This window comes from Protopterus annectens, chromosome 7.part0, assembly GCF_019279795.1.
Source record: "Protopterus annectens isolate FY-2018-M chromosome 7.part0, PAN1.0, whole genome shotgun sequence".
Classification (NCBI taxonomy): Eukaryota; Metazoa; Chordata; order Ceratodontiformes; family Protopteridae; genus Protopterus; species Protopterus annectens.
Genome location: NC_056739.1, coordinates 154,717,574 through 154,745,013, shown reverse-complemented (window position 1 = coordinate 154,745,013; position 27,440 = coordinate 154,717,574). Strand labels below are relative to the sequence as shown.

General features: G+C 39.3%; 1 protein-coding gene across 3 annotated transcripts in view; it reads right to left on the bottom strand.

Moving 5' to 3' along the window:
- The window catches only part of CACNA1S (calcium voltage-gated channel subunit alpha1 S), a 3,469,037-nt gene that overhangs the window by 566,579 nt on the left and 2,875,018 nt on the right, over window positions 1–27,440 (bottom strand). For all 3 annotated transcript variants that reach the window (XM_044076603.1, XM_044076604.1, XM_044076605.1), the window contains 2 exons: window positions 25,075–25,177; window positions 23,848–23,949 (listed from right to left, as the gene is read on the bottom strand). In XM_044076603.1, coding sequence (XP_043932538.1) covers window positions 23,848–23,949; window positions 25,075–25,177 — 205 coding nt within the window. The remainder of the gene's footprint in view (window positions 1–23,847; window positions 23,950–25,074; window positions 25,178–27,440) is intronic.

Here is a 27,440-nt window from a genome sequence, read left to right as displayed (position 1 = left end):
CCCACAGCCCATCCATTCATTCAAAACCTTTGCAAATGTTTTTTTTTCAATTTTTCTTTCACATCTTTAATACACTTCATAAATTATTCCATCTATTCTTGGTATAGATGCCATATTAACGTGCTTTAAAACCCCTCATTTAACATTTCTATAGTTATATTCTTTTCTAAATGGTTTAAAGCCTCTTTCTCAGTCAGTTTCTTCATCACATTTTATTCTGTATAAATATTTCTCAACACATCTACCAACTCCATATTTTCTTTCTGTGTTTACTTTTAACTCTCTTGTCCATCTGTCATTACTGTTAAATCTTCCTCCCTCCTTAACCATTTTGTCAGAAAAGGGGGCGCCTTCTCTCCTCCTTTTCCCCTTTAAATAATACTCCTGCTGCACCTTTACTTTTCTTTATTAATTAACAAATCTTCTAAATGCATTAGCATTTTCCTATATCCTCTTGTGTGAAGCTTTATTTCTTCTCTATCTCTACATTCCTTTTTTATATATTTACTCTTAAACAGTCCCGTCACCCTGACCTTCCCTCATAACTAAATGATCCTTCCATAACTGGTCTACTTCCATTTGAAATACTTTACTCAGAATATCTTCTTTATGCCTTTTCCTTCTTTACTTCAAAATTAATAGAAGTATTTCCCTGGAGCTCTTACTGCAGTGGTGGTGCTGCAGTAGCGTTGTCGCCTCACAGTAAGACGGTGTCCTGTTCGATTCTCAGCTAGAGCATCTTCTGTGTGGAGACATGTGTGAATGGGCGTACCTTCGTTGAAGGTTGTGCGTCAGGGCCAGCAACTTGGCACATAAAAATCTACTGCCAATCATTAGCGGACCGGAGTTCCGCTGTGGCGACCCCTAACCGGGAAAAGCCAAAAGACACAACATTTCCCTGGAGCTCTTACTAAATTTACCTTAGTCAGTAAAATAAGCCACCTTGGGTTCTCCTGAAAAGAAAAAAGGCCAGCAGCCTACCTAATAAGACTAACAGGTTCAATGAAGGACAATAAATAAATAAGTAATGAGTCTCACTTCCATGTAAGTATGCACAACCTCCTAGACCATACAATTCCATCAGTCCACACAACAGGAAACCCTTAGCTTCATACATATCTCCACTGGGTTCTGCAGTCCAATGCATAGGTATAAACAACAATTAATCCTCAAGTCCTTGTTTGTTAAAGCATAAAAGCTGGATTACAAAAATGAGAAATATAACTGAAGTGAAGGTGTGCGCTAAATGAATACTAGATAAAATCAGAAAAAACAAAGGCAAATACCCTACTCAGCTCATTCTCTACCTTCAATTTTACCTGGTTTAGCAAATGTAGATACTAACATTTTTGAAATGTGTGGAATAAATGAAAATATGTAATTGATCAACCAGAAAGATTTATTGTAAAGCTTGATTCCAATGATGCAGTATAAGCATTTTGGTTGCTACAGGAGTTAGGAAAAGTATGTTGATATATTATAGCCAAGATGCCTATCCTTCCCAGGTAACAAAATTAATTAATTTATTTATTCCAACTGGACAAAAGGCCCATTTTCAGATGAGGCCCTGGGAGAACAGGTCTGCAATATTACATTTTTGAATAAGAATAAAATCAATGACGAGATTTACTTATTCTGTATAAATTATTGTATTAGCTAGGGATGGTCATGTAAACAAGGGTTATTTATTATTGTGACAGGTCTTCATCATCTTTGTCCATCAACTTCAACCAGGAGGGTTACTTACTCTGTACGAGTCTGCCCTTGAGTGGCAATTAGGGAGAAAAGCAGCTCAGCTATTCTTGGTATTGGTCGGGGAAGAAAAAGGTCACAACATGGCTCGCCCCATCAGCAGAACAGTATTCTTGCCACTGCATGATTTAAAGCCCATATGTCTGGCATCAGCAGGCAGTGACTGAACCTTTCTGCTAGCAAACTGACCTGTCCGTAAATGCACATACAGATTAGAAAGCACTGAAACAATGTGCCCCATTCCTACCATCTAATGACTGCTGAACAAATGAGGTAGAATGGTGAAACCTATAAATTGGGTGCTTTATTCCCCATATGTATGTATGTAACCATACATATAGCAGTACTGGGTGAATATAAACCATACATATAGCAGTACTGGGTGAATATAAACCATACATTTAGTAGTACTGGGTGAATATAAACCGTACATATTGTAGTACTGGGTGAATATAAACCATACATATAGTTGTACTGGGTGAATATAAACCATACATCTAGTAATGCTGGGTGAATATAAACCGTACATATTGTAGTACTGGGTGAATATAAACCATACATATAGTTGTACTGGGTGAATATAAACCATACATCTAGTAATGCTGGGTGAATATAAACCATACATATTGTAGTACTGGGTGAATATAAACCGTCCACATAGTAGTATTGGGTGAATATAAACCATACATATAGTAGTACTGGGTGAATATAAACCATACATATAGTAGTACTGGGTGAATACAAGCCATACATCTAGTAGTACTGGATGAATATAAATCGTACATATTGTAGTACTGGGTGAATATAAACCATACATATAGTAGTACTGGGTGAATATAAACCATACATATAGTAGTACTGGGTGAATATAAACCATACATCTAGTAGTACTGGGTGAATATAAACCGTACATATTGTAGTACTGGGAGAATATAAACTGTACATATAGTAGTACTGGGTGAATGTAAAGTACTTGATCACATGATTAGCACTATGTGATGTTTTTTTTTGTGTTCTCTGCCTAATGACAATCCTGATGAACCTGTTGGAGTGACATTTACAGAGGCATGTAGTACTCATGTCTGAACTGATGTTTGAATACAATTTGGGCAACTTTCCCACTCTTCTACTGCCAACTGCATATACTGACTTGCTGCAGTTGTGGACACTTGCTGTATGCCCCAAACTACCAGTATCTATGTCAACTTGGATTGTGCCTGTGCCATCTTCATAACCTTCAAAATCATCCCCATAAAAAGATATCAAATACTCCTAGTAAAGTGTCAGGCTTTGCCCAGTAGAAGGACCTCTACTAGTGGCAATATGAGCAATAGCAGTCTGTCAGGCTGTACTCCTGGCACGGGATACAATTTAATTTCCTCTCCTCGTAGACTCTGCTCAAGTCTGGTTCCAGCCTGTCTTGGCATTTATGACTGCCAGCACTTGATTCCACACCTTAGTGCATTCTGCCTTTCTAGGATCCCCTTTATTGAAGAGGTGTTGACCACAGGTATTTGGTGTCTCCATGAGGAGAATATGTTTTTCCTCAGGTGTGAGGTTATCACACCTCTACTTCATTCCCTGCTGATGTGGCATGCTGAACCTAAGAGCAACACAGTGGATGTTACTAAGTGTGGAACTGTCCCACAACACTTGGAACACCACCCATTCACCATCATGCATGAGTGTGCCTGTCAGTGCTATTTCACTCTGTCCAGTTTTGTATACTGACTGTGACTGTGTGTGTGTGTGTGTGTGTGTGTGTGTGTGTGTGTGTGTGTGTGTGTGTGTGTGTCTGAGCAGTAGCTTGTTCCCTGTGCATGTTCCCATAAAGCAGATTAGGATTCAATGGTATATGCACTTGTCTACTAGCTAATATGGGGAGAGGGGCCTGCAAGGTGTGTGGGATGTATATACTATTAGATTCAAGCTATTCACTACACAGTGGTCATGTGTATTTCTATTGCCATGTGCCTGGGACACTGACTGACATATTTTTGTGTTTTGCTTTTCTACTGCCATGTCCTCAGGACAGTGAATGACATATTTATGCTTTTTGGAGCACACACACACATATATTTTATATATATATATATATATATATATATATATATATATATATATACACACACATACATATATACACACTGTGATTTATATAGCTATTTGCCAGAAAGCTTCATTTGTATGCACAGACCAAAGACTGATGTAAATTGAACACAGTGCTATTTTTTTTGGGAAGTTTGTCAGAACAACAAAACTAAATCTGTATATTATTCTAAAGAGCCATTGATAACAGGTTGCTATGGCAATAGTAAAATACAGCTTACTGGTGTTGTGGTACCTAAAGTTTATTTGTGTAAGACATTCTGCATATGTTCACCTTTATTTGTTTTATTCTACAGATTTCGTTTTGTCATATATATGCAAATAGCTATATAAATCACAGTAGTGCACACATGCGCACAACTGTATAACTTCATACATATATGGACGAGCATTATCTGCTGTGGGCACATGCTTTCTTTTAACTTGTGCATAAGCATGGCCATGCATCATGCACCAACATCTAAATGTAAAACAACCTGAGCTGCCTACAGGCATTTTGTATGTGTGATTCCCACACAGTTTCATTTTCTGCAAAGTGCCTCCATTCATCATAGCTTCTATTAGAACGCAGGGTACAGCACTCTTAAACAGGACTAAAATACTGCAATACTTATATATCCGCCCGTATAAGGAATCCCTAGCTGCAGCCTAGACTGGAACATTTAAAAGGCAGACACATGGACAGACATGGTTAAAGAGCTAAACAGGATTACTGACATCCTTAGATCTGAAGAGTGGTGGATTAATTGTTATGATGACTTGCACAGGTGTAAAGCAGATACTCTAGCCCAACAGAAGGCAGAAAACTGAAGGGCATGTCCCTTATCACTAACTACATTAGGTAATGGTGGCTTCTGAGGAGGTGGCCTTCAGGAAAGGGTATCTTATAGTTTCTGGATATGACATCTTGCACCCAGCTGTCTGAGTGATGACTATCCATGCATCTAGATCGTGAGACAGTCACCCCCTGACTACTTATATAGACTGGCAGTCAAGGAAGCTGTCAAGAGTTTTGATTTTGCATCCATGTGAAGGATTATCTATGCTCCTGGTTTTGTGGACCACTTTGACTGTGTAGTCAGCGCCCATTAAAGGTGCTGCTTCTGCCATGGCCACACCTATTGGAGGAGGAGTCAAAAGGTTGGCGCTGGGATATGAGAAACCACAGACATTTAGAACCCTTCAGGTTCTCACTGTGGGATCTCTGAAGGTTCTAAAATTTGACCCACTTGGCACACAGAATCCTCCCATCTTGCTCACACCTTGAAAACTTCTCCTTGACTGTTGGTCCAAACAGAGAGGAATCAGTAAGTGGGGCATTAATAAAGGTCTCTTAAAGTTGTTCAAGAATTGCACAGGTAGAGCCAGACATGGAGACAGAGTGCTATGCCAGTGCCTGCTGCCCTGGCCCCCCTCCATTAGCTTTATTTTAAACAGATGCACGGAAAGGCTCATAACATCAAGCATGGAATTCAGGGTGGTCTTGAGCTGTCTGACTCCTGAGACATGATTTGAGCAAACTTATTCATAGTCAGATTAGCTAGGTTCCTTTGGAATCTGCTTATGTGTGTTAAATAATTTAACACCCTTAAGGTAAAGGTGCCAGAGGCTAAAGCGTACTTTCCAGTTTTCTCTAATCACCCTGAATTCTTTGTTGGTGGGATGCACAAAAGATGACCCATTACTGAGTTCTTTCTTTACGGCTGCTGCAACAGTCAATCTCTTTTGCAACATAAATAGAGCCTGTTGGAGGGAAAGAGATGTATCACCATCTTCCACTCCACATAAAGCAAAGTACTTCTCTTACTCTACTCAAATATAATTTGGACAAATGGATGGGAAACCACACATTCATCTCTGGTTTAGCACTCATGTCCTTCAGGATGGGGAAAAGAAAGAAATATCCAAACAAATCCTTGTTTTGCCCACCTCTGGGTTAGGGTTATTCATATGCAAATAGGACAAAAAGCCACTATGGTAATTTAAGGCTAGGTTCTTAAGACTCTCACAGATCAATAGGCTTGTAAATACCTAGGAACCTATGAACACACAAAGGTCAGCAGAGTACCCTTAGACTAAAGCTGCCGATTCTTAGCAGGATGCAATACCTTCTCTGGCTTTCTTGGTATGTTTCTCAAAATATCTGGTTCCTGCCAAGCCCTTCTGTTGACAAAATCTATCAGGTGCTTCAAAGGAGAGACCATTTAAGAGATAGAAGGGTCTGAGCCATATGCACTTCCTCATCCTAAGTGGGTGGGTCAGATGGGCAAGATTCCCTCTGTGTCATCAATTCTAGGAACTTTAAAAACGTAACACCTTCAGGAGGGGAATAGGGAGAGCCCTCTCTTTCATCCAGCTCAGTGTCTGATGTGATGGACTCTGAAAGGGAGGCCAAGTGCTTTCTTTCACATAATCTCTTCCTGGGAACATCCAGCTGTGACTGGTTGGAGTCTAAAAAAGAGTAAGAGCTCCCTTGCTGTGAATCTCCAAAGGATATCGCCCTGTTCCACTCCTGGGAACCATGATGAATAGGTTTAAGAGCTGATGGATGAGCATCTTGGGTTGGAATTGGAACCACTACATGTCCTGTCAATAACCTGTAAGGTATGGAGGCTAATCTCTCCCTAACCTTGAAGACATATCCAAAATCCATCTACAATGAGGGTCCATCACTCTGAACCACTTCCTCCTCTGCAGAGAGACAGAGGTGGATGGTACCGAAGAAGGAAGCCCAAACGCTGAGAATCCAGTAGACCCTGAGGTGGGTATTGGAACCGTAGGCTTGAATGCCAAGGACCCCAACACTGAGAATGGTTCCAAGTGCAGTGTTCCCATAGACAGTGCAAAGAACTCAGTGCTAAGCACTTGTGACAAAAAACCACTCAATGCCGAGGAAGGGGGAATGAGTCAGATGCAAAATAACTGGCTCTGCAGCCAACAAGCTAAACAGAGCATAAGTGACAAGATCCTGGTGGAAGACTGGCTTTAAAGACAAAGATGAAGAAATTGGAACCTGGGAGGGATGTGAAGTGCAGGTCAACCCACTTTGCCCTGGTACCAGAGGGAGATGGGGTGATGCTCAGTTCTAGCTGCATCTTCAGGAAAGCCATCAACATTGGTATGTAGTCAGTCTCAAACATGTTTCTAAATGACTGTACCAACTTCAGTGAAAAAATTGAGGGAGGCCTGGAAGAGAGAAAATTTTGTAATTTTCTCTTAGATAAATGTCTACTTACAAAAGAACTGCAATATAAAATCAAATGCAAGGAATCTGCACTAATCCTATCAACTATAATGATTACTCTAACAGCAAGGAGAAAAGTCAGGTACTCAGCAATGAACCGCACAGGAATAAATACAAATCTGTATAAAACCACAAACCTGTGCGGAGACACAGCAATGAGAACACAAAGTCCAAAATGTAAAAACACAGTTTAATAAAACGTAAGCATTTTAACACTTCGAGAGTGCTTCATCAGATAATAACAATGTTAAAAACCAAACAATATATAATGACACCAATTAGATGCAACCTATCATCACTGCACGCACAATTGGAAATAATTAATCAATCATGCAGGATAAACCCTAAGTACAGATACCATACATCTCTATAAGTCCTAAGAACTATAAAAACTAACAACAAAACAAACATACTAGAAACAATAAAACTTAAATAACCGTAGGTACCCCTTAGTATAACATTTATATATGCACATAGCATTTCTATACATGTTGCTTCTTTATACCACGTGCTTTAAGGGCAGGTTTAATTGACACAGAATCATTAAGACCAGAGCCCAAGTGGGCACCTAGTCTCAAGATCCATTTTAACTCCGCATTCTCAGTTTTATTATACATATCACCAAGTCTAATGCTATCTGGAATCACCTGTAGTACCTGAAAGAAAAATGTATGTGATGTCCCAGCACTATTCGTATGCTTTGCAAGTGCACTATAATCCATCCCCTTAGTTGTACAATATATATGATCCCTAATACGCTCCCGCAACATTGATTGGTTCTACCTACATAAAATTTGGAACACGTAACGCAATGTGCCATGTAAACCAGATTTTTAGCATTACAGTTAGCCTTAACTCTGATATACCATATCCGTTTAGTATCTGGATGTACAAAAGTATCCTTTTCATCAAAAAACCTACAAAAATTGCATTTCATACACTTTTTAGTTCCAACCACTGTCAAATCACTATTGGCACTGCTGCACTATTCCCCGGATAACATAACCTCTGTTTAAGAGTACTTTTATTTCTATAGATGACCTTGGGTCGTGTACCCACCAATTCCCCTAATCTACACTCAGTGTGCAAAATGTGCCAATTCTTTCTTAAAATATGAACAGTACAGTTAAAATCCCTAGTGTAAGATAAGAAGACAGGTACCTCATGCTTCTTTCTTTTATTAATGCCTTTTATACTTGGGGATCTGGAGACAGAGGTTCAGCTCTTCCTCTTCTTTCTCCCTCTTCTATTAATGCCTTTTATACTTGGGGGTCTGGAGACAGAGGTTTAGCTCTTCCTCTTCTTTCTCCCTCTTCTATTAATGCCTTTTATACTTGGGGGTCTGGAGACAGAGGTTCAGCTCTTCCTCTTCTTTCTCCCTCTTCTACTAATGCCTTTTATACTTGGGGGTCTGGAGACAGAGGTTCAGCTCTTCCTCTTCTTTCTCCCTCTTCTATTAATGCCTTTTATACTTGGGGGTCTGGAGACAGAGGTTTAGCTCTTCCTCTTCTTTCTCCCTCTTCTATTAATGCCTTTTATACTTGGGGGTCTGGAGACACAGGTTCAGCTCTTCCTCTTCTTTCTCCCTCTTCTATTAATGCCTTTTATACTTGGGGGGTCTGGAGACAGAGGTTCAGCTCTTCCTCTTCTTTCTCCCTCTTCTACTAATGCCTTTTATACTTGGGGGTCTGGAGACAGAGGTTCAGCTCTTCCTCTTCTTTCTCCCTCTTCTATTAATGCCTTTTATACTTGGGGGTCTGGAGACAGAGGTTTAGCTCTTCCTCTTCTTTCTCCCTCTTCTATTAATGCCTTTTATACTTGGGGGTCTGGAGACACAGGTTCAGCTCTTCCTCTTCTTTCTCCCTCTTCTATTAATGCCTTTTATACTTGGGGGTCTGGAGACAGAGGTTCAGCTCTTCCTCTTCTTTCTCCCTCTTCTACTAATGCCTTTTATACTTGGGGGTCTGGAGACAGAGGTTCAGCTCTTCCTCTTCTTTCTCCCTCTTCTATTAATGCCTTTTATACTTGGGGGTCTGGAGACAGAGGTTTAGCTCTTCCTCTTCTTTCTCCCTCTTCTATTAATGCCTTTTATACTTGGGGGTCTGGAGACACAGGTTCAGCTCTTCCTCTTCTTTCTCCCTCTTCTATTAATGCCTTTTATACTTGGGGGTCTGCAGACAGAGGTTCATCTCTTCCTCTTCTTTCTCCCTCTTCTATTAATGCCTTTTATACTTGGGGGTCTGGAGACAGAGGTTCAGCTCTTCCTCTTCTTTCTCCCTCTTCTATTAATGCCTTTTATACTTGGGGGTCTGGAGACAGAGGTTCAGCTCTTCCTCTTCTTTCTCCCTCTTCTATTAATGCCTTTTATACTTGGGGGTCTGGAGACAGAGGTTCAGCTCTTCCTCTTCTTTCTCCCTCTTCTATTAATGCCTTTTATACTTGGGAGTCTGCAGACAGAGGTTCAGCTCTTCCTCTTCTTTCTCCCTCTTCTATTAATGCCTTTTATACTTGGGGGTCTGGAGACAGAGGTTTAGCTCTTCCTCTTCTTTCTCCCTCTTCTATTAATGCCTTTTATACTTGGGGGTCTGCAGACATAGGTTCAGCTCTTCCTCTTCTTTCTCCCAGAGTTGTAGCTATAGCTCTGTTTACCTCAGAGGATGTATAACCTCTACCCACAAATTCAGAGTGTAACACATCAAAACTAGTTCTCAAATCATCATCTTCACACGTCAATCTGGCTATACGTAATGTCTGTCCCTTAATCACACTACTGAAGACGTGCTGTGGATGCATGGTCTTCCTGTGTAGAAAAGATGTACAATAGCAATCTTTCCTGTACAGTCTGGAGGAAATATCGCCATTGGAACCCAAGAACACCTGGACATCCAAAAACTCAATATAGTGCAAGGAGTACTTGGATGTGAAGTGCAAGAAATGACAGCTACTATTCTACATGTCAACATAAAGTAATTCATTCTCATCACTATCCCAAAGCAAAAAAAGGTCATCGACAAAAAGTTGATAAAATTTAACTGCATGTTGGCCGCTATTTAAGATATTTGAAAATTCCCACTTAGCCATAACTAAATTAGCCCAAAAGTACGCTCCCTCAAAAACCATGATGTTATTCTCAAGTATGACTTCCAATAAAAAACACAGAAAAGGAAGTGGAAGAACAGGTTGCATTGTTCCCCATGTGTTCGGGATGATTGTCCTCCTCACTACTGGGTGATTGCCCCAATTGTCTACTTTTGTAACCATGGATGCGGAGTCATTGTCGCCTCCGTACCTAATGTCGAAGGGATTAATATGGTTAGGGCCTATCTATCTAAGAATAAGGGTTTGATAGTAAACATATAGATTTTCTATGTTTTTTATTGGAAGTGATACTTGAGAATAACATCATCACATACATTTCTCTTTCAGGTACTACAGCTGATTCCAGATAGCATTAGACTTGGTGATATGTATAATAAAACTGAGAATGCGGAGTTAAAATGGATCTTGAGACTAGGTGCCCATTTGGGCTCTGGTTTTACTGATTTCATGTCAATTAAACCTGCCCTTAAAGTACGTGGTATAAAGAAGCAACATGTATAGAAATGTTATGTGCATATATAAATGTTATACTAAGGGGTACCTATGGTTATTTAAGTTTTATTGTTTCTAGTATGTTTGTTTTGTTGTTAGTTTTTATAGTTCTTAGGATTTATAGAGATGTATGGTATCTGTACTTAGGGTTTATCCTGCATGATTGATTAATTATTTCCAATTGTGCATGCAGTGATGACTGGTTGCATCTAATTGGTGTCATTATATACTGTTTGTTTTTAACATTGTTATTGTCTGATAAAGCAATTGAAGTGTGAAAGCGCTTATGTTTTATTAAACCGTGTTTTTACAGTTTGGACTGTGTTCTCATTGCTGTGTCTCCACACAGGTTTGTGGTTTTCTACAGATTTATAATGATTAATCTGTCAAAGTAACCACTACACAACTGTATGTCTATAAAAAGAGAGGGAGACAGACAGATGATGCAAGGCTGCCACCTTAGCATCAAGATTATATTACCAACACTATAAGCAAAGAAATATTTAAGAGCTGAGAGGAGCAGTACTAGGAAATATTCTTAAAGGAACAAGATCTCTTCCCTACGGAAGCAAACAAGATCTTGAGGAGGCTCACAGGGTATTATGAGAAAGTTTAGAGGCACTTGAGGCAGTACAGAACTAGCTAGTGGTCAGATTGTATCTGCGGAGCAGCTTGGTACCTAACTATCAGGTCACATGGACTGATGAAACAGGACTGGTCATGTATAATACATGGGAGTAATAGCCTTCCATCATAACTGCTATTCTGTCCATATTGTCATGGAATGTAAATGGCCTAACAGGTATAGACAAAATGTAAAGAGTATTAAATTATATTAAGAAATGTAGGCTGCAAATAGCAATGTTGCAAGAGACACATCTGGATAGAAACGAGCATGTAAATTTGAAAATGAAAGGATTTTATGATGAATAATCAGCAGAATATCAACAACAAAGGAAAAGGGCAGTAATAATACTTATTACTAGAGGGGTTCCAATAGTAACAGAAGGGGATAAAAACAATAATGGTAAATTTATGGTAGTAAGACGCTATTGGCAAGGAAAGAGGATTACCAAAAAATTACCAAAAACTGCTATGATAGAGTTATAACAACATTTTAGGAGAAATAATCAGCTTTCAACAGGGAATATTATTAATGGATGGGGATGGGGACTGGAGTTTGAATTGCAGTACCGAGGATGTATCAGGAGACCTAGAAGTGCAAATATAACAAAAAGGGTTGATTTCTGAAGAAATACATGAGAATATTAGGTATGGAACATGTGAATTCAATAGTAGGAACAGAATGTACATGTTTTTCCCCAAGGTACAGTAAATGGGCTAGACTGGAGATAAATTATTTTTCAGAAGGCCAAGTATATTTAATTGAAAGCTCTGACACGCATCCAATAACTATTTCGGATCCAGATCATGCACCAACAAAAACTAAGATAAATATGCAGGCTAATGAAGTAAAAATAAGACACTGGTTTTGTTCTACTTATCTGTTAAAAAGAGAGGAATGTAAGGAATAGGTAGTGAAAATTATTCAAGAGTTATTGGGGAAGAAAGACATTTCTTCAAAAGGGAAAATTAGTGAGTGAGTGTGATAAAATGAAAATATAGTAGAATGTTGCAGGACAGATTAAGATTTCTTGAGAAGGAGTTTATGCCACCATTGCACTTGCAAATGTGTGGCAGCTGTGAGAGGATAGTATCAGCTGAGACTCTGTATATGAGGCAGAGATCACTCCTCAGCATCCTGTATGACACCGTGAACAGTAAGAGTGCTTTGCAATGATCAGCGCAGTTCTTATTATTTAGATTCTTGATTTTCTTAGTGAGAAGACACTGTAGATGTTCAAGCTGTATCAACTGTTTTTGACAGGTACATCCCAAAAAGGCCATTATACTCAATGATATGTGTAAAATACAATGCAATGATGACATCGCTGGACCTGGATGCAATGCCCTTAATAATAAGCTGTGCAATGAAAACAGACTTTCTTCCATTAGTGGATACATGGTGACAGAAGGACAGTGTGCTCTCTACACAGCTTCACAGGTCCCTAACTAATAGATACTTCTTGTTGTGTTTTGTTTTTTGTTGGAAGAGTTTATTGACAATACTCAAGTGTGGAATGATGCCGAATGCCTTAGCAAGATCTACATATTTGGTGTGTACTGATTTTCCCTCACCCACATGCTAAGTAACCTTCATGAAGAAGTGAAACAGGTTGAGTAGGTAGGATCTGCCCTTGACAAAATCAAAATGTCTTGAGGCAAGGGCTTGTAGGTTGCCTATGTCCCTGTTAATTAATTCCATAATGATCCTTTCCATAGTCTTACAGACTTATGGATCTGTAATTACCTGGGTCAGTTGCTGTCCCACCCTTGTGCTGGGGGATGACTGTTGCTGCCCTCCATTAATTTGGTACATAGCTTGTTTGGAAGCTGATATTGAATAATCTATGTAGGGGGTCTAACAAGTTCTGTTTCAGGCTGATCAGTAGGCATCTTAGTATGTTATTTGACCTCAAAGAGGCGGTGTTCTTATCCTTGGATAGTGCCTTGAGGGTTTACTTTTAGGAGATGGGGTTGTACAGTACATGTGATCTGGGAATGTTGGGTGAGGAGGGATGAAGGTTGAGCTAAGTATATCTACTAGTAGACTGGAAATGTACTCTGCGTCTGAGTAGGGCACATCATTTACTATTACCTTATGCAGTGCTAAGCATTCTCTTTGAGGTTTCTAATATAGTTAAAGAAGTTTTGTGGTTGTCTTTAGCCTGGATGGCTATTTTTACCTCATATCTGGCTTTGGTTGATTTGATTAGAGACCAGAATTCCCTGCTAAGTTTAGCAAGAAACACACTTAACAATCACCAGGAAAGTAATAAAATATACTTTTGATAAGCGCATTCATTCACTCTATTGTACTATGAACTTCTTCAGATAAAAAAAAAACCCTCAGCTCTATTGCATCGGGTCCCTATTAAATTATCGAACGTTTCAAAGTTCGAATGTCATATGGTCGACACCATATGATCAAACTTTGAAAAGTTCGAAGGTGAAAGGCAATGGCTCCGTATGCGCACAATGGGAACATTTCCCATTTCTGCACTGAAGTGCAGTCTCGGAGTTGGTATATTTAAGTAGGGGGGTATGGGGATGCAGGGAGGCTTGCCCCCCTGTTCAGAGCATTAAGGTAAGTATTTTTTTTTACGTTTTTATTATATATTCGAAGATTCAAGTTTCGCTCATATGCTGTCGAACATATGAGGTTTGAAATTTTGAAGCTTCGAATATATGATATAGACCCATTGCATCTACAGTACGATACTACACTGCCATCTTGTGGCTAACAAAGAACAATATATGCTAACTCTAAAATTCATTGTCACAAAATCATAAAGGTGATGAAAATCAATTTGGTTCTAAGTTTAGCAACAGCATATCTGACATCCTAGGAGTTACATTTAATTTTCCATGCAATGAGTTTTATTTATTTATTTAGCTCCTGTTGTAGAACCTGTTTAGATTTGGGTTTCACAACAGGGATTTATATTGTATTTAGTTTAGAGGGGGACAGATCCCTTTTTTTTTTAAATTTCTCCAAATCTTTTGGGTATGTAATACCATGACGAGAATGGATCCCATTCCGAAGTTAAAGTACAAATAAAAGTTAATGAAATTAGTATTGTTTCAATCTTTGATGTCAGCCAGAAGTGCTCTTCACAGCACCCGCAATGTGCCCTGAAATGACTCCTTCTGCAATTCGTACGGAGTTACACGTATTGGTAACACATCTAAAGACGATTGTAGATTCTTTTTTATAAGACCCATTGCTCTTACTAGTGTTGGGACTGACTGGGTATTTTTCTTCCACATTGCTCTCATTTCTGCCTGCAAATCCTGATATTTTATGACTTTGCGTCTCTCTGTACGCAAGACGCTATAGTCACTGGGTGTGGCGATTTCAATGATCAATGCTACTTTTGTCTTCTTTTCATGGACCACTATATCCAGTTTTCTAGCATCTATCTTTCGAACTGTTGGTAGTGGGTGATCCCATGTGATATAAACTTCATCATTTTCTATGCTGCTTTGTGGCTCATGTTTCCAGTGTTTTTCAGCCACCTCAGTACCAGAAGGTTTGCACTATCCCCAGTGCAACACTCTTGCCACATTATTATGCCTTTCAGTATACAGTCCTTCTGCCATTAGTATGTCACAACCATCAACAAGGCGTGTGACTGTTTCCAATTCAGTTTTACAAAACCTACATTTGTCTGTTTCTCCCACATGTTCAATGGACTTTGTAAATGTACAGAGCCCATTGTCTTGGGCCGCCACTATTAACCTTTCATCTCTTGGTTTGAATTTGCCTCTCCTTAACCATTCCTGTGTTTGTTCCAAATCAACATGAGATTCTTCCAGAAGTTTTCTATGCTTGCAACTATATTTATGCATTTGCCACATTTCTTGCCTTCTCATCTGGTCCTTCACCATATATTCTTTCTTTTGTTTTTTGGCACATTCAGTTGCTGCCTGGTTTTTATCCACTTCTGGTTTGATTTCCATCCCTGCTTGACTCTGATATGTAGCTATTTACATGAGCTCTGAATTTGAGTGTAAAGGATTTAGCATATGCAATGGGTTCATCAGGCTTGGGGGTAGATACTAAAATTAGCTAGGTCATCATTCACTTAAAGTAGCTTAGACGTAGAATAGTCTCTGAATATGAGGTTACCTAAAGGTGCTTCGGGCTTCACTCTAACAGTAAATGTGACTGTTTTATGGTTAGATTTGACTAGGGAGAGACTTATCACTGGTACAGAACAAAGCTGTCCCATACTGGTAAGGACCAAGTCCATGACTGTGTTGTCCAGTTGTATTAATTACAGTTTGTATTAATGAAGTCTAGAAATCTCTGGGCATACAAGTCAGAGGAAGTCTTATAAAAGGATAGCTGAAGTCCCCTAGGACAGGGCTGTTAGGCTTGATACAAGGGTTTCCATACGCATCAGGTAGGAGGAATGGGCCAGAGGGGACACAGAGTGGATCTCATATAGCTGGCTATCAGGTGATACAGGATTTTATTAATGGTAAGCTGGATGTGGATGAGTTCCAGGTTATTATCCTGTCTAACAAGTCTAGAGGGAGCACTTTATTTAGTAAATACAGAAACACCCTTGTCTTTAGTGCCCACATCTAATGTGCTAGACTTGAGTGTGTTTTAAGCATTGAAGCATTGCACAGATGGGAGATCTCTAGGGACTTGAACCAGGTTTACATAATAATGTATATATTGATGCATTCCAGGATAAGAAGTACATGTAGGCAGTGGAGTTTTCTATTAAGGCTCCTAGGAATGAGCAGCAAAAAAAATATGTAATTCAGATTCTGTTATTTTAGATGGTTTTAAAGACTGGCATTGCTTAAAAAATGCACATGGGGTGGGCATGGTTTTGGTCAACATACAAGAATAGAGGCAGGCCATCTCTGTCAAAGCAGTCTGGAATGTCAAACATCTCCTCCCATGTTGATATATTGGACCACTTACAATGACACCAGAAGCTAAGCCAACTATTGAAATCCATAATGTTTTGTTTGTATTGTGGTATCATTCTCAGGGGCAGTAAAATGCTGCTCATGGGTAAGTTCATATCTGCCTCTGATAAATATTCTGAGAGCTCCATTATGTGTCTCTTCAGGCAGTCCAGTGAGGTACATTTTTAGTCATTTACTCCCACATGTATTATGATTCTGTTAAATGTGTACTTGAAGTGCACGGGCATGACTGCATCCATGATGTGCTGAACCCTGGCTACTGACAGGCAACTGACAGTGACCCTCTCCTTGCACAGTGGTGACTGGTGCATCAATGTCTCACTATGGTGCCAAGTATGACTAAGATGTTGAATGTTGTTAAGGTTTGTCTTATATGCCTTTAAGCTGAGACTCTGCGAGTCTTAAATACACATTTCAAGACAGTTGCTGCCCGAGTTAAGTTTTTGTGAAGTTTCTGAAGGTACTTGTTTCTTGGGCTACATTTTGGAGGTCTTTGTGGTTTAGGTGAGTGTGTTGACAGATATATGATATACAACTTAATGAAGCACACAGATGTAAGACAGGCTTTAGAACCTTAACCAAATGGGCCCTATATACCCATGGGCAGCCTTGTGGCAGTGTCCTTGCTGCCTGTCTTGAGCTGAAGCTGTAGGAAATTCAATGAGGCAGCCCTTTTCTAGCTTGCACTACTGCAGTTCCCCTCTTTTCTTTGTTCACTAGCATTAAAAGAGCACTTGGGGTGTTAAATAAAAGTTATGTACTTACAATAATGTTCCATCTGGGTTGTCCATTTTCATTCTTCCTCAACTGTTGGGTCTGAATCTGACTCAGCTGTTACTTTTGATCAAGGTCACCCAAAAGCTCTTGAGCTTCTCCCTTACCCATAATGCAACAACCCCTAACATATGTCAGATCTTGTTTGCTGGTTTACATAAAGTAGGAAGTACTAACATCACATTCCTGACAGAAGAAACCATACCTGGAGCTCAGCATGAGGAACAGTGGTGTGTTTATCAGCTCTCGTTCTTCCAGAAATCAACTGTGAAAAAGGTTGGGGGTTGGTGGGTGGGAAACTGAGGAATAATGAAAATGGACAACACAGATGGAACGTTATGGTAAATACATAACTTTTTTTTATCTGATGCTGTCAATTTTCTTTCATTCCTCAACTGTTGGGACAGAGTCCCCATCTACCTAAAATCCCTGGTAGACTTTAAGGAAGGATATTCCTGAGCACAGTTGAGCCAAAGGCTGCTCTTCCCTTTGAGACAAGATCCAGTTTGTAATGAGTGATAAAGGTATGAGGACTGGCCCAGGTAGCAGGCACACATAGGTCGTCCATGGAAGCCCTAGATAGAAACACTGCAGAAGTCAGAAGTTGCCATTGACCTAGTTGAATGGGCTCTTAAAGGTTTTGATAAGGTTAGGCACAACTTGTTGTAGATAAATGATATGCAATCCTTCAGCCATCTGGCTAAAGTTACCTTTGCAACTGATTTGCCCAATGTAGAATCTGCAAAAGACACAAATAATTGATATGTCTTTCTAATTTCTTTTGTTGTATGCAAGTAAAAATGCAATTGTCTGTGAACATCAAATAAATACAACATATATTCACCTCTGCTTGCAAATTTAGGAAAAAAAACTGGCAGATTAATGGACTGGTTGATACTGAATTCTGACGTCACCTTATGAAGAAAAGAAGGGTTAGGATGTAAAGTTATTCTATCCCTATGAAAGATCAAGTAGGGAGGCTTACAGGACAATGCTTGAAGTTCTGAAATTCTTCTAGTAGAGGTAATGGCTACTAGAAAGATAGTTTTCCACATCAGGAATTTAAGATCACATGCTGCTGCTGGTTCAAAGGGGGGAAGAATTAAGGTCTGTACTAAATTTAAGCCCCCTAGGGGAGCAGGGTGTCTATAGGGGAGTCTCAGCAGGAGAGTGACTCTCAAAAAGACCTTAAAAGCTTGGATGAATCCAGTGAATAACTCTCAAATGCAATATGAAAGTTAGAGATTGTTTCTAAATGAATTCTAATGGTTGAGGAGCTACCTCCTTCATTAAAAATCATTGTCAAAAATTCAAGAACACTTTGTATAACAGCTGAGAAGGGGTCAATATCTTTCTGATGTGCCCAACAAACAAACCTTTTCCATTTACTTCTGTAAAGTTTTCTTGTAGAAGCTTTATGGGAAAATAAAAGTATATGACAGACAGGAAAAGAGAGCATCAGCTGTCTGACTTTTAAAGAAGTGGATAAATCATGCTGTTAGCTTCAGGTTTGAGATATCTGGATGTATCATGCCTGTTGGGTGAGACAGGAGGTCTGGAATTGGATCCAAAATTGAGGGTGGATAAAGCAGAAGAGGCCAAAGGAAGGGAAACCAAATCTGCCAAGGCCAGTAAGGTACAATGAGGATAACTCTGCTCTTCATCTGGAGAGCCTTCTGCAGAAACCAGGGAATTAGACAAGTTGGGGGATATACACAGGGGAGACTGGAGGGCCAGTCATGGAACAGAGCATCCCTCGGTAATTTCCCCAGTGGGGGGATCAGGGCAAAGAAGTTGTTGTTTAGGGGAGATGCCAAAAGATTGCAGCAAGGATAGCCCCATTGACAGAAAATCATTTCTGCTACTTTCTTGTTGAGAGACCACTCTTGAGGTAGTAGGATGGACCTGCTCAATTTGTCTGCTATCACATTGGACTTCCCCAGAATGTGCATTACTATCAGAAAGGGGTTGGAAGAAAACATTCAATGCCACGTTCTGAGGGCTTCTTGACACAAGGAGTAAGCTCTGGTTCCTCCTTGTTTGTTGATGTACCAAACTACTGACATGTTGTCTGTTTGAATCGCAACAGTCACAAAAGGGAGAGAGTCTTGGAAGGCCTACAACTCTAACAGCACTGCTTTCATTTCCACGACATTGATATGCGTATTGGCTTCTTCAGGGAACCAAGTGCTTGGACAGTTTTCCCCAGGAAGTGCCCCAAACCACCCAATCAGGGATGAGTCTGTAGTTACTATGGCCTTGGGCTGAGGGTGAATGAAAAGATGGCCTTGTAGAACCTAATCTGATTGAATCCACCACCAAAGGTATCTCTTCCATGCCTGAGTGATTCTTATTTGGGCTGACATGTGTTGGTAAAGAACAGACAATTGTGTTGCTAACATCCATTGAAGAATTCTCATGTGAAATCTTGCTAGAGGAACTACGACTATAGCTGCCAACATTGACCCCAAGGCTTGTAGAATCAATTTGGCTGAGATTGTGGTACTGTGAATTATTCTTCTGACCTGGAATCTGATAATTTGTACTCTTGAGAGAAGAAGAGAAGCTGTCACTGATTTTGTGTTGAAAACTGCTCCTATTAAGTTCAGTGTCTGAGATGGTTCTAACTGAGATTTGTTGTAATTTTTGGTTATCCCCAGATGGAAACAAGTCTGGAGTACCTGATTTCATGCTCTTATTAGTAGATGCCTGGTCAAGGTGGTAATGAGCCAGTCATTCAAGTATGGAAACACTTGGAATCCCTGTAGTCTGAAGTGAGCTGCTAGCACTAACATACATCTGGTGGACATCCTGGGGGCTGTGGTGAGGCCACAAAGGGCAGTGCTCTGAACTGGTAATGACTGGCTCCCAGCCAGAACTGTAGATACCTTCTGGATTGTCTGGTAATTTTTATGTGCTAGTACACATCCTAAAGGTCTATTGAGCGCATCCAGTCGCCCTTACACATAAAGGGCAGAATGGACTGAACTGTGACCATCGGAAACTTTTTGTGTCAAACTGATTTGTTCAAGTTGCCGAGATCCAAAATCGGTTAGGGGTTGGTGCATTATGGGTTAAGTGAGCAGCTTGAGAGCTGTTTGGTGGCCATGAGCTAAAGTAATGGCTAAGTTGAATCTGAGGGTCAGATCCAGATCCAACAGTTGAGGAATGAATGAAAATTGACAACATCAGATGTGGTAATTACAGCAAACATTTTTTTCAACTAGTGTCTGGGAAAGTCTAATGTAGCTACAAAGGCATGAGCTGCATCTCAAATGCACTTAAGTGCACAAACAAGTATTTGAGATGCAGATCTGGTCATTTTAGTCATATTGTCTGGCAGTAGCTAAAGATAAAAAGTGGCTCTCAGTAGCAAGTGCTTCGATAAGCACTACGACTTTCTGAATGTTACAGTTAGCATACAGTTTGTTGAGTTCATATCTTGTCAACAAATGGCATGGAGAATATTTGTCTATATCTATATCTATATATATATATGTATATATGTATATATATATATATATATATATATATATATATATATATATATATATATATATATATATGGGTATGTGTCACTTCACCTGAAACCCATTTCACCTAAACTCATTTCACTGAGACCAAATCACCTAAAGTTCATTTCACCTAAAACTCATTTCACCTAAAACTCATTTCACTAACAAGTAGTACTCTAATGCAATTGAAAGGTGCATGTCCTTCTCCCCACTGTAGTGCAATCCTGGCGTTAGAATATATATTAAGGGGGGTATGGGGGGGCATAGCCCCCCACCTAGTTGTCTTTTACCAAATAATGTCAAACAAAACTAGACAACATGAAACCAAAATAAGTGGGGGACAATGCACCCACCCCCCCTTAATATATATACTAACTCCAGAATCGCACTACAGTGGTGAAAAGGACATATACCTTTGACTTACCGTATTGTACTACTTTTCAGTGAAATGAGTTTAGGTGAAATGGGTTTTAGGTGAAGTAACACGTATATATATATATATATATATATATATATACATACATATATTTATATATATAAATATATATATATTTTACATAAAATAAAATAAATGTAAAATAAAATATATATATATATATATATATATATATATATATATATATATATATATATATATATATATACACATAGTTTACCTTCACTTGATCTAGCTATTGCTTCAGCTAAACATAAATGGTCGAAAAAAAGTGAACCTTTTATCTCATGCTGGCCTACAGTACACTACATACTAACACACACAACTCTGATAATATGGAAAGCTTATCATTCTGTGATCAAGGATGTCAGTTTTCTTTTAGATTTATAACAAATATTGCAGTTTGCCTTACCACAGTGTGTTGAATTGCGCTATATGGAGCAGTTTGAGAGTTTTTTTCCCCTTTTTTCATCCCAATGTGACCATGGAGTTGGTATATATAAGTTGAAGGGGTAGAGGGGGCTTCATCACTCCACATGTAGGGTAGAGGGGGGGGGGGGGAGCTTGTTCCACTGCAAAACACAGACATTTTTATGTTTTTATGTTTCTGAGTTATGCTGGGTTTAGAGGAAGTATGTGTTAGATCTCTTTTGTTTCTATAACCTATGTTAAGATGTGCATTTAGAGCAAATGACTTAGACTCAGATATACATATGTGCATGTGTGCGTGTGTGTGTGTGTGTGCGCGCGCGCATATATATATATATATATATATATATATATATATATATATATATATATATATACACATACATACATACATACACACGCACACACACACACACACACACGCACACACACACACACACACACACACAAGGCTCCTTTGTCACACACTATGAAAACAGTGCACTATTCTTTTCTTGCTCTTACGGCTTACAGTCTGCTAGGGTGTGATACAGGAGCATGGCACTGTCCATATTCTGCTTCATACAGAGATTAACTAAACTTGCAATACAGAAAAAAAACTGACTTGAATTGTAAGCTTTAGACTTCGTGGTACATGAAGTATTTGAAGGTATCTGTGATGATATGAGATAGTGCCAGCTATGCCAGAGAAGTGCATGTGTAACATATTCCAGCATAGATAGCTGGAGTTTTGTAAAGATGTTTATGTCATTTGACTATCAAACTGATTTGTACAGATGCTTATGTTAAAATGTATTTGTAAAGCTGCTTGTGTTAAAAATGTATCAACAATGGGTCCTGCTGGACAGAAAAGAAATATACATGTATATCAGGCTATATTGTGGTAACTACTGAAATGTATATTTGTTAACAGAGGATGCTGGAAGGGAAGGGGTTAAGCTTAGCCCAGTTTACCTTAGAAAAAACAGTTTGAAATTAAATTACTTGGTATAAGCCATAAAGATTGTATCTCACAATTCTGAATGCAGCCAGAGACGCAATGTTTGTGACATCAAGGACTAGGAATCCTGCTGTATTGTAATTAGTGGTGAACTAATTACTACCTTGGAAGGGTGGAAGTGCTGAAATGATTTTATAGCTCTGAGATGCTGTAATACATCTTAGCAAAGCTCTATGTGTGTGCACTGTGACACATATTTGCGAGATCCTGGTTCAGCTTCTAGTAAAGGAGTAGTGTGGGAACCTCAGAGTCAGGTTACCAGATGTGATGTCATTCTGCAATCTAACACTGAAATTATGCTTTAATACTAGATGAGACAGAAGTCTCAGGGCAGTCTGTTAGTGAAACCTGAGATGAAAGACCACTCACCCACATCACCTTGCCTTGTTCTATTAATTAAGTAGGAAACAATAATTCTTTAGATCAGTCAGGAAAATATAGTGAGATTAGTTAAGTATTGTTTTTCTGTATTTGTGAATCTTTCCATCTGTGTTATTTTTAATATTTCCTGTGTTTATTGTAAATATATATTCAGTATTTTCATGTTCTTTTATTATTTATTATTAATTATATTTAAACTTTGCATTGTGGCTGGTCTTTTTAAGAAATATTTAACCTTTGAGAGTACTTCTATTTATTTAGTGATACTGTGGCATCACACTCCTGCAAGTCTTTCTGTTTGGTCAACATTACTATTGGTATTAGTATTAATTTCACTCAGTATAATTGGATATCCTGCTAAAAGCCTTAGAGTAGCAGGCTGGTGGCAGTGGAACTACCCTATAGCCTGGACAGAGGTGGTAGAGAGGGTAATTTGTCCCAACCTTTTCAGGTGGGGTGTGTGTGTGTGTGTGTGTGTGTGTGTGTGTGTGTGGGAGCTACATGAAACAGGGATACCGAGCTCCTTAGCAGTCAGTGTGGATTCTTATTTGGGGCCTTGAGAGAGAGAGAGAGACAGGGAGTCCAGCCCCAGGACTGGATTGTGTTCCCTGTGTACTCTTAAGGGAAATTGTGCTTGGTGCACAGAGCTGCATCTGAAAATACTGTGTCTATCCATTTTTGTTCTAAGTGAACATCCCTCACAGGTGTCAGTAGTGAAGATTGAGGCTCCTTGATTACTGGCACAGAGGAAGGACATCACAGTATCTATGTATGGCAAATATTCTGCAGGAAATGGAATGTTTAAATGAATACGGTGACCCATGAATGAGTGCATGTGGTTCATAACCCCTAAACATGGAGCTAATAATGACTCTGTATTTCCTTCTCTGGGGGCTCCAACAATTTAAAGACAGAGTGGGTGAGTGTGTGTGTGTCTATGCTCTGTGTTACAAATCAAATATTACAGTTGGACTGAAAAGAGACACACATATATTCTTACACGAGCCTTTATACCAAACATCTCTAACAGGAACACACTTACCTCCTATTGGTGGAATGACTTGGTCAAGAAGTTTCATACTGGTTCTCTTCCAAATCTTTTTGATTATGGCTCTTAGCTCCTCATTGGCCTGTTCAAAGTTACCTGTTGAAACAAAGAAACAAAGAAATTACAAATGGAAGCAATAAGTGCTGCTGCATCAGACAGATAAATAAGTGCATCTATTCAGAGGCCTTCCAATCATCATTTATGCTACAAAGCAGGCAAAAATCTGTCCAGTATTAAATTATAATGCATGTTAGGATACACTTTCTACTGTAGTAATGGTACATCCTGCATAACTGAAATGGAAAGCTAAAGGCTAAATGCTTCTGCCTCTAAAGACACATTAAGTATCATAAAAGAACACATACCAAGTTAAACTTTGACCGTGGAAAATACTGCCATGTTAAATTAAATTAGTACAAAATGGGTTAATACTTGATGTGGTAAATAAATTTAGTGGAATATGCAATCACTTGCATAATTCTGATTTGAAAACGTTAGAAGAATAGCAGCAAACATGGGAATAATTATTTTTAAACTAATTAGTAATTTTGAATGTGAAAGTGTAAATTATTTCCATGTGAAACTGCAAAGTAGTATCTGTTGTTATCTAAACCCACTTCCCTTTATTAAAATGCCACAACTCTGTTATATCCAGACTGGTATAAAAGCAAGAAAGGAAAATACTCAAAATCATAGGGTCAAAAACTGAATGAAGTGCAGTGCCTAATTAAATTCTTCTCTGCCCTACCATATTTTCTCAAGTGCACACACAATTTGTTTCCTGCTTGTTTGAATTTTGATCTCTTTTGTACATTACTTTGTGAAAAAACTTTGGTAAAAGTTGACGTGAGTCACTTGACAAACTTTTAAAACTGCAGACTGAACATTATACAATTCATTTTACATTACTGTTTCCTTAACATATAACGGAAACAGTGTTTTGAACTTACAACTGCAAGTAAAATGATGGTTTGAGGAGCAGTCCTGCAACAAGCATTTTCACGCATGTGCACAGCTGAAGGGATGTTTTCTCACAGTCACTATATACTTTCCCTGAGATTCAGTGACCTTGAAGTTTATTAAAGTTTAATGAAATGTCCTTTTGAACATTCCACTTTGCTGAATCAATTGTTATAGGGTTGATCTTTGACAGACCAGTCTATTGCCAAATAATCATATAAAAAGACAAAAACGCCTAATACCTTCCAAGTATTAGCTTACCTTCAGTTTTAATTTTGAGGGCAGTTCTAACGAGGGCAAAGAGTGTGGCATTGAAAGTAACAGTCCCATCACTGTTCAGTGGCATGTTCATATTCACCAGCCGCTGGAAAAAAATGAAATAACAATATTAAATATAAATATAGTTAGGGTATAGATTTGTATCACAATATTAAAATTCTAGAATCAGATAGGATATTTGTTCTCCTTAAATCTTCACAAGACACAATTTGGAAAAGACAAAAACTCCAAAGCTGAGCGTAGAAGTTCACCAGAAACTTTAAATCTTGTGTTATTTCCACCCCCTTGCCACAACATGACAATCACATAACTTATGAAAATACAAAGAACAACCAGTGAAAAGAGGCTTTGCGACAACTACATCTAGAATGTATACAGCTGCCTATTTACTCTTTTTTTCTCCATTCACATCCCTTTTTATTTCACTAGCATACTTGCACTCCAACACTCACAACAAAAGGAAGTTCCATGGATTTACTACCTTTTCAGTAAAGTAAAATGTACTCTTTTTATTTCTGTCATGTAGCCATCTGATTGATGATTTATTGTGACCCTTCTCTCACCTTTTGCAGCTTTTGACAGCTTCCTCTTCATATCATATCATGCTCTCCAACAATCTATGCCTTTCTTTAGGATGGTATATGTCGGGTGCCTGCGGGATATCCACATACTCCAATTTGGCTGTCAATTTTATTATGCCATCATCTTTCCTTTCAGGAGTGTGATGCATCTCAGTCAGAATAACAAAACTAGCCATACTACTCCCAAGTCAAATCTCACCACTGTTTGCAAGGTGCAAGTTAACTACTTCTGCATTCCTAAGTTTGCGTCTCCTGCTGGGCTCTGAAGTACATTATTGGCCCTGGTCTACACAGAGTAGTTAAGATGATGACTCGCCTTATCATACAGTTTAGCTTCTAGTCTACATTCTGCTTGAGGTTTTTTCCAATTAAAGTACGTTTGTTTGGACTAGATAGCATCTTCTTCTTTTTCTTTCGGCTGTTCCCATTAGGGGTCGCCACAGCAGATCCAAGTTTCCATTTCTTCCTGTCCTCTGCATCTTGCTCTGTCACACCAACCACCTGTATGTCCTCTCTCACCACATCCATAAACCTTATCTTAGGCCTTCCTCTTTTCCTGTTACCTGGTAGCTTCATCCTTAGCATCCTTTTCCCAATATACCCAGCATCCCTCCTCAGCACATGTCCAAACCAATGCAATCTCACCTCTCTGGCTTTGTTTACAAACCGTCCAACCTGGAGTGACCCTCTAATATACTTATTCCTAATCCCGTCTACCCTTGTCACACCCAGTGCAAATCTTAACATCTTTAACTCTGCTACATCCAGCTCTGACTCCTGTCTTTTTGTCAATGCCACTGTCTCCAACCCATATAAAATAGCTGGTCTCATTACCCTCTTGTAGACCTTCCCTTTCACTCTTACTGGTACTTGTCTGTCACAAATCACTCCCGACACTCTTCTCCACCCACTCCACCCTGCCTGTACTCTCTTCCTCACCTCTCTTCCACACTCACCATTACTCTGAACTGTTAATCCCAAGTATTTAAACTCATCCACCTTCATCAGCTCTACTCCCTGCATCCTCACCATTCCTCTATCCTACCTCTCATTCACACACATATACTCTGTCTTGGTCCTGCTGACCTTCATTCCTCTCCTCTCTAGAGCATGTCTCCACCTCTCCAGGGTCTCCTCAACCTATTCCCTACTCTCACTACATACCACAATGTCATCTGCAAACATCATAGTCCACGGGGACTCCTGTCTGGTCTAGTCTATCAACCTGTCCATCACCACTGCAAATAAGAAAGGGCTCAGAGCTGATCCTTGATGTAATCCCACCTCCACCTTAAATGCATCTGTCACTCCCACTGCAGATCTCACCGCTGTCACACTACCCATGTACATATCCTGTACCACTCTTACATACTTCTCTGCCACTCCCAACTTTCTCATACAATACCACAACTCCTCTCTAGGCACCCTATCATATGCTTTCTCTAAGTCCACAAAGACACAATGCAACTCCTTTTGACCTTCTCTGTACTTCTCCATCAACACTCTCAGAGCAAACATCGCATCTGCAGTGCTCTTTCCTGGCATAAACTATACTGCTGATCACTAATCATCACCTCCCTTCTTAACCTAGCTTCTACTTCTCTTTCCCATAATTTCATGCTGTGACTGATGTTTTATCCCTCTGTAGTTACTACACCTCTGCACATCACCCTTATTCTTAAAAATCGCTACCAAAACACTTTCTCCACTCCTCAGGCATCCTCTCACTTTCCCAGATTTCATTAAATAATCTGGTTAAAAATTCCA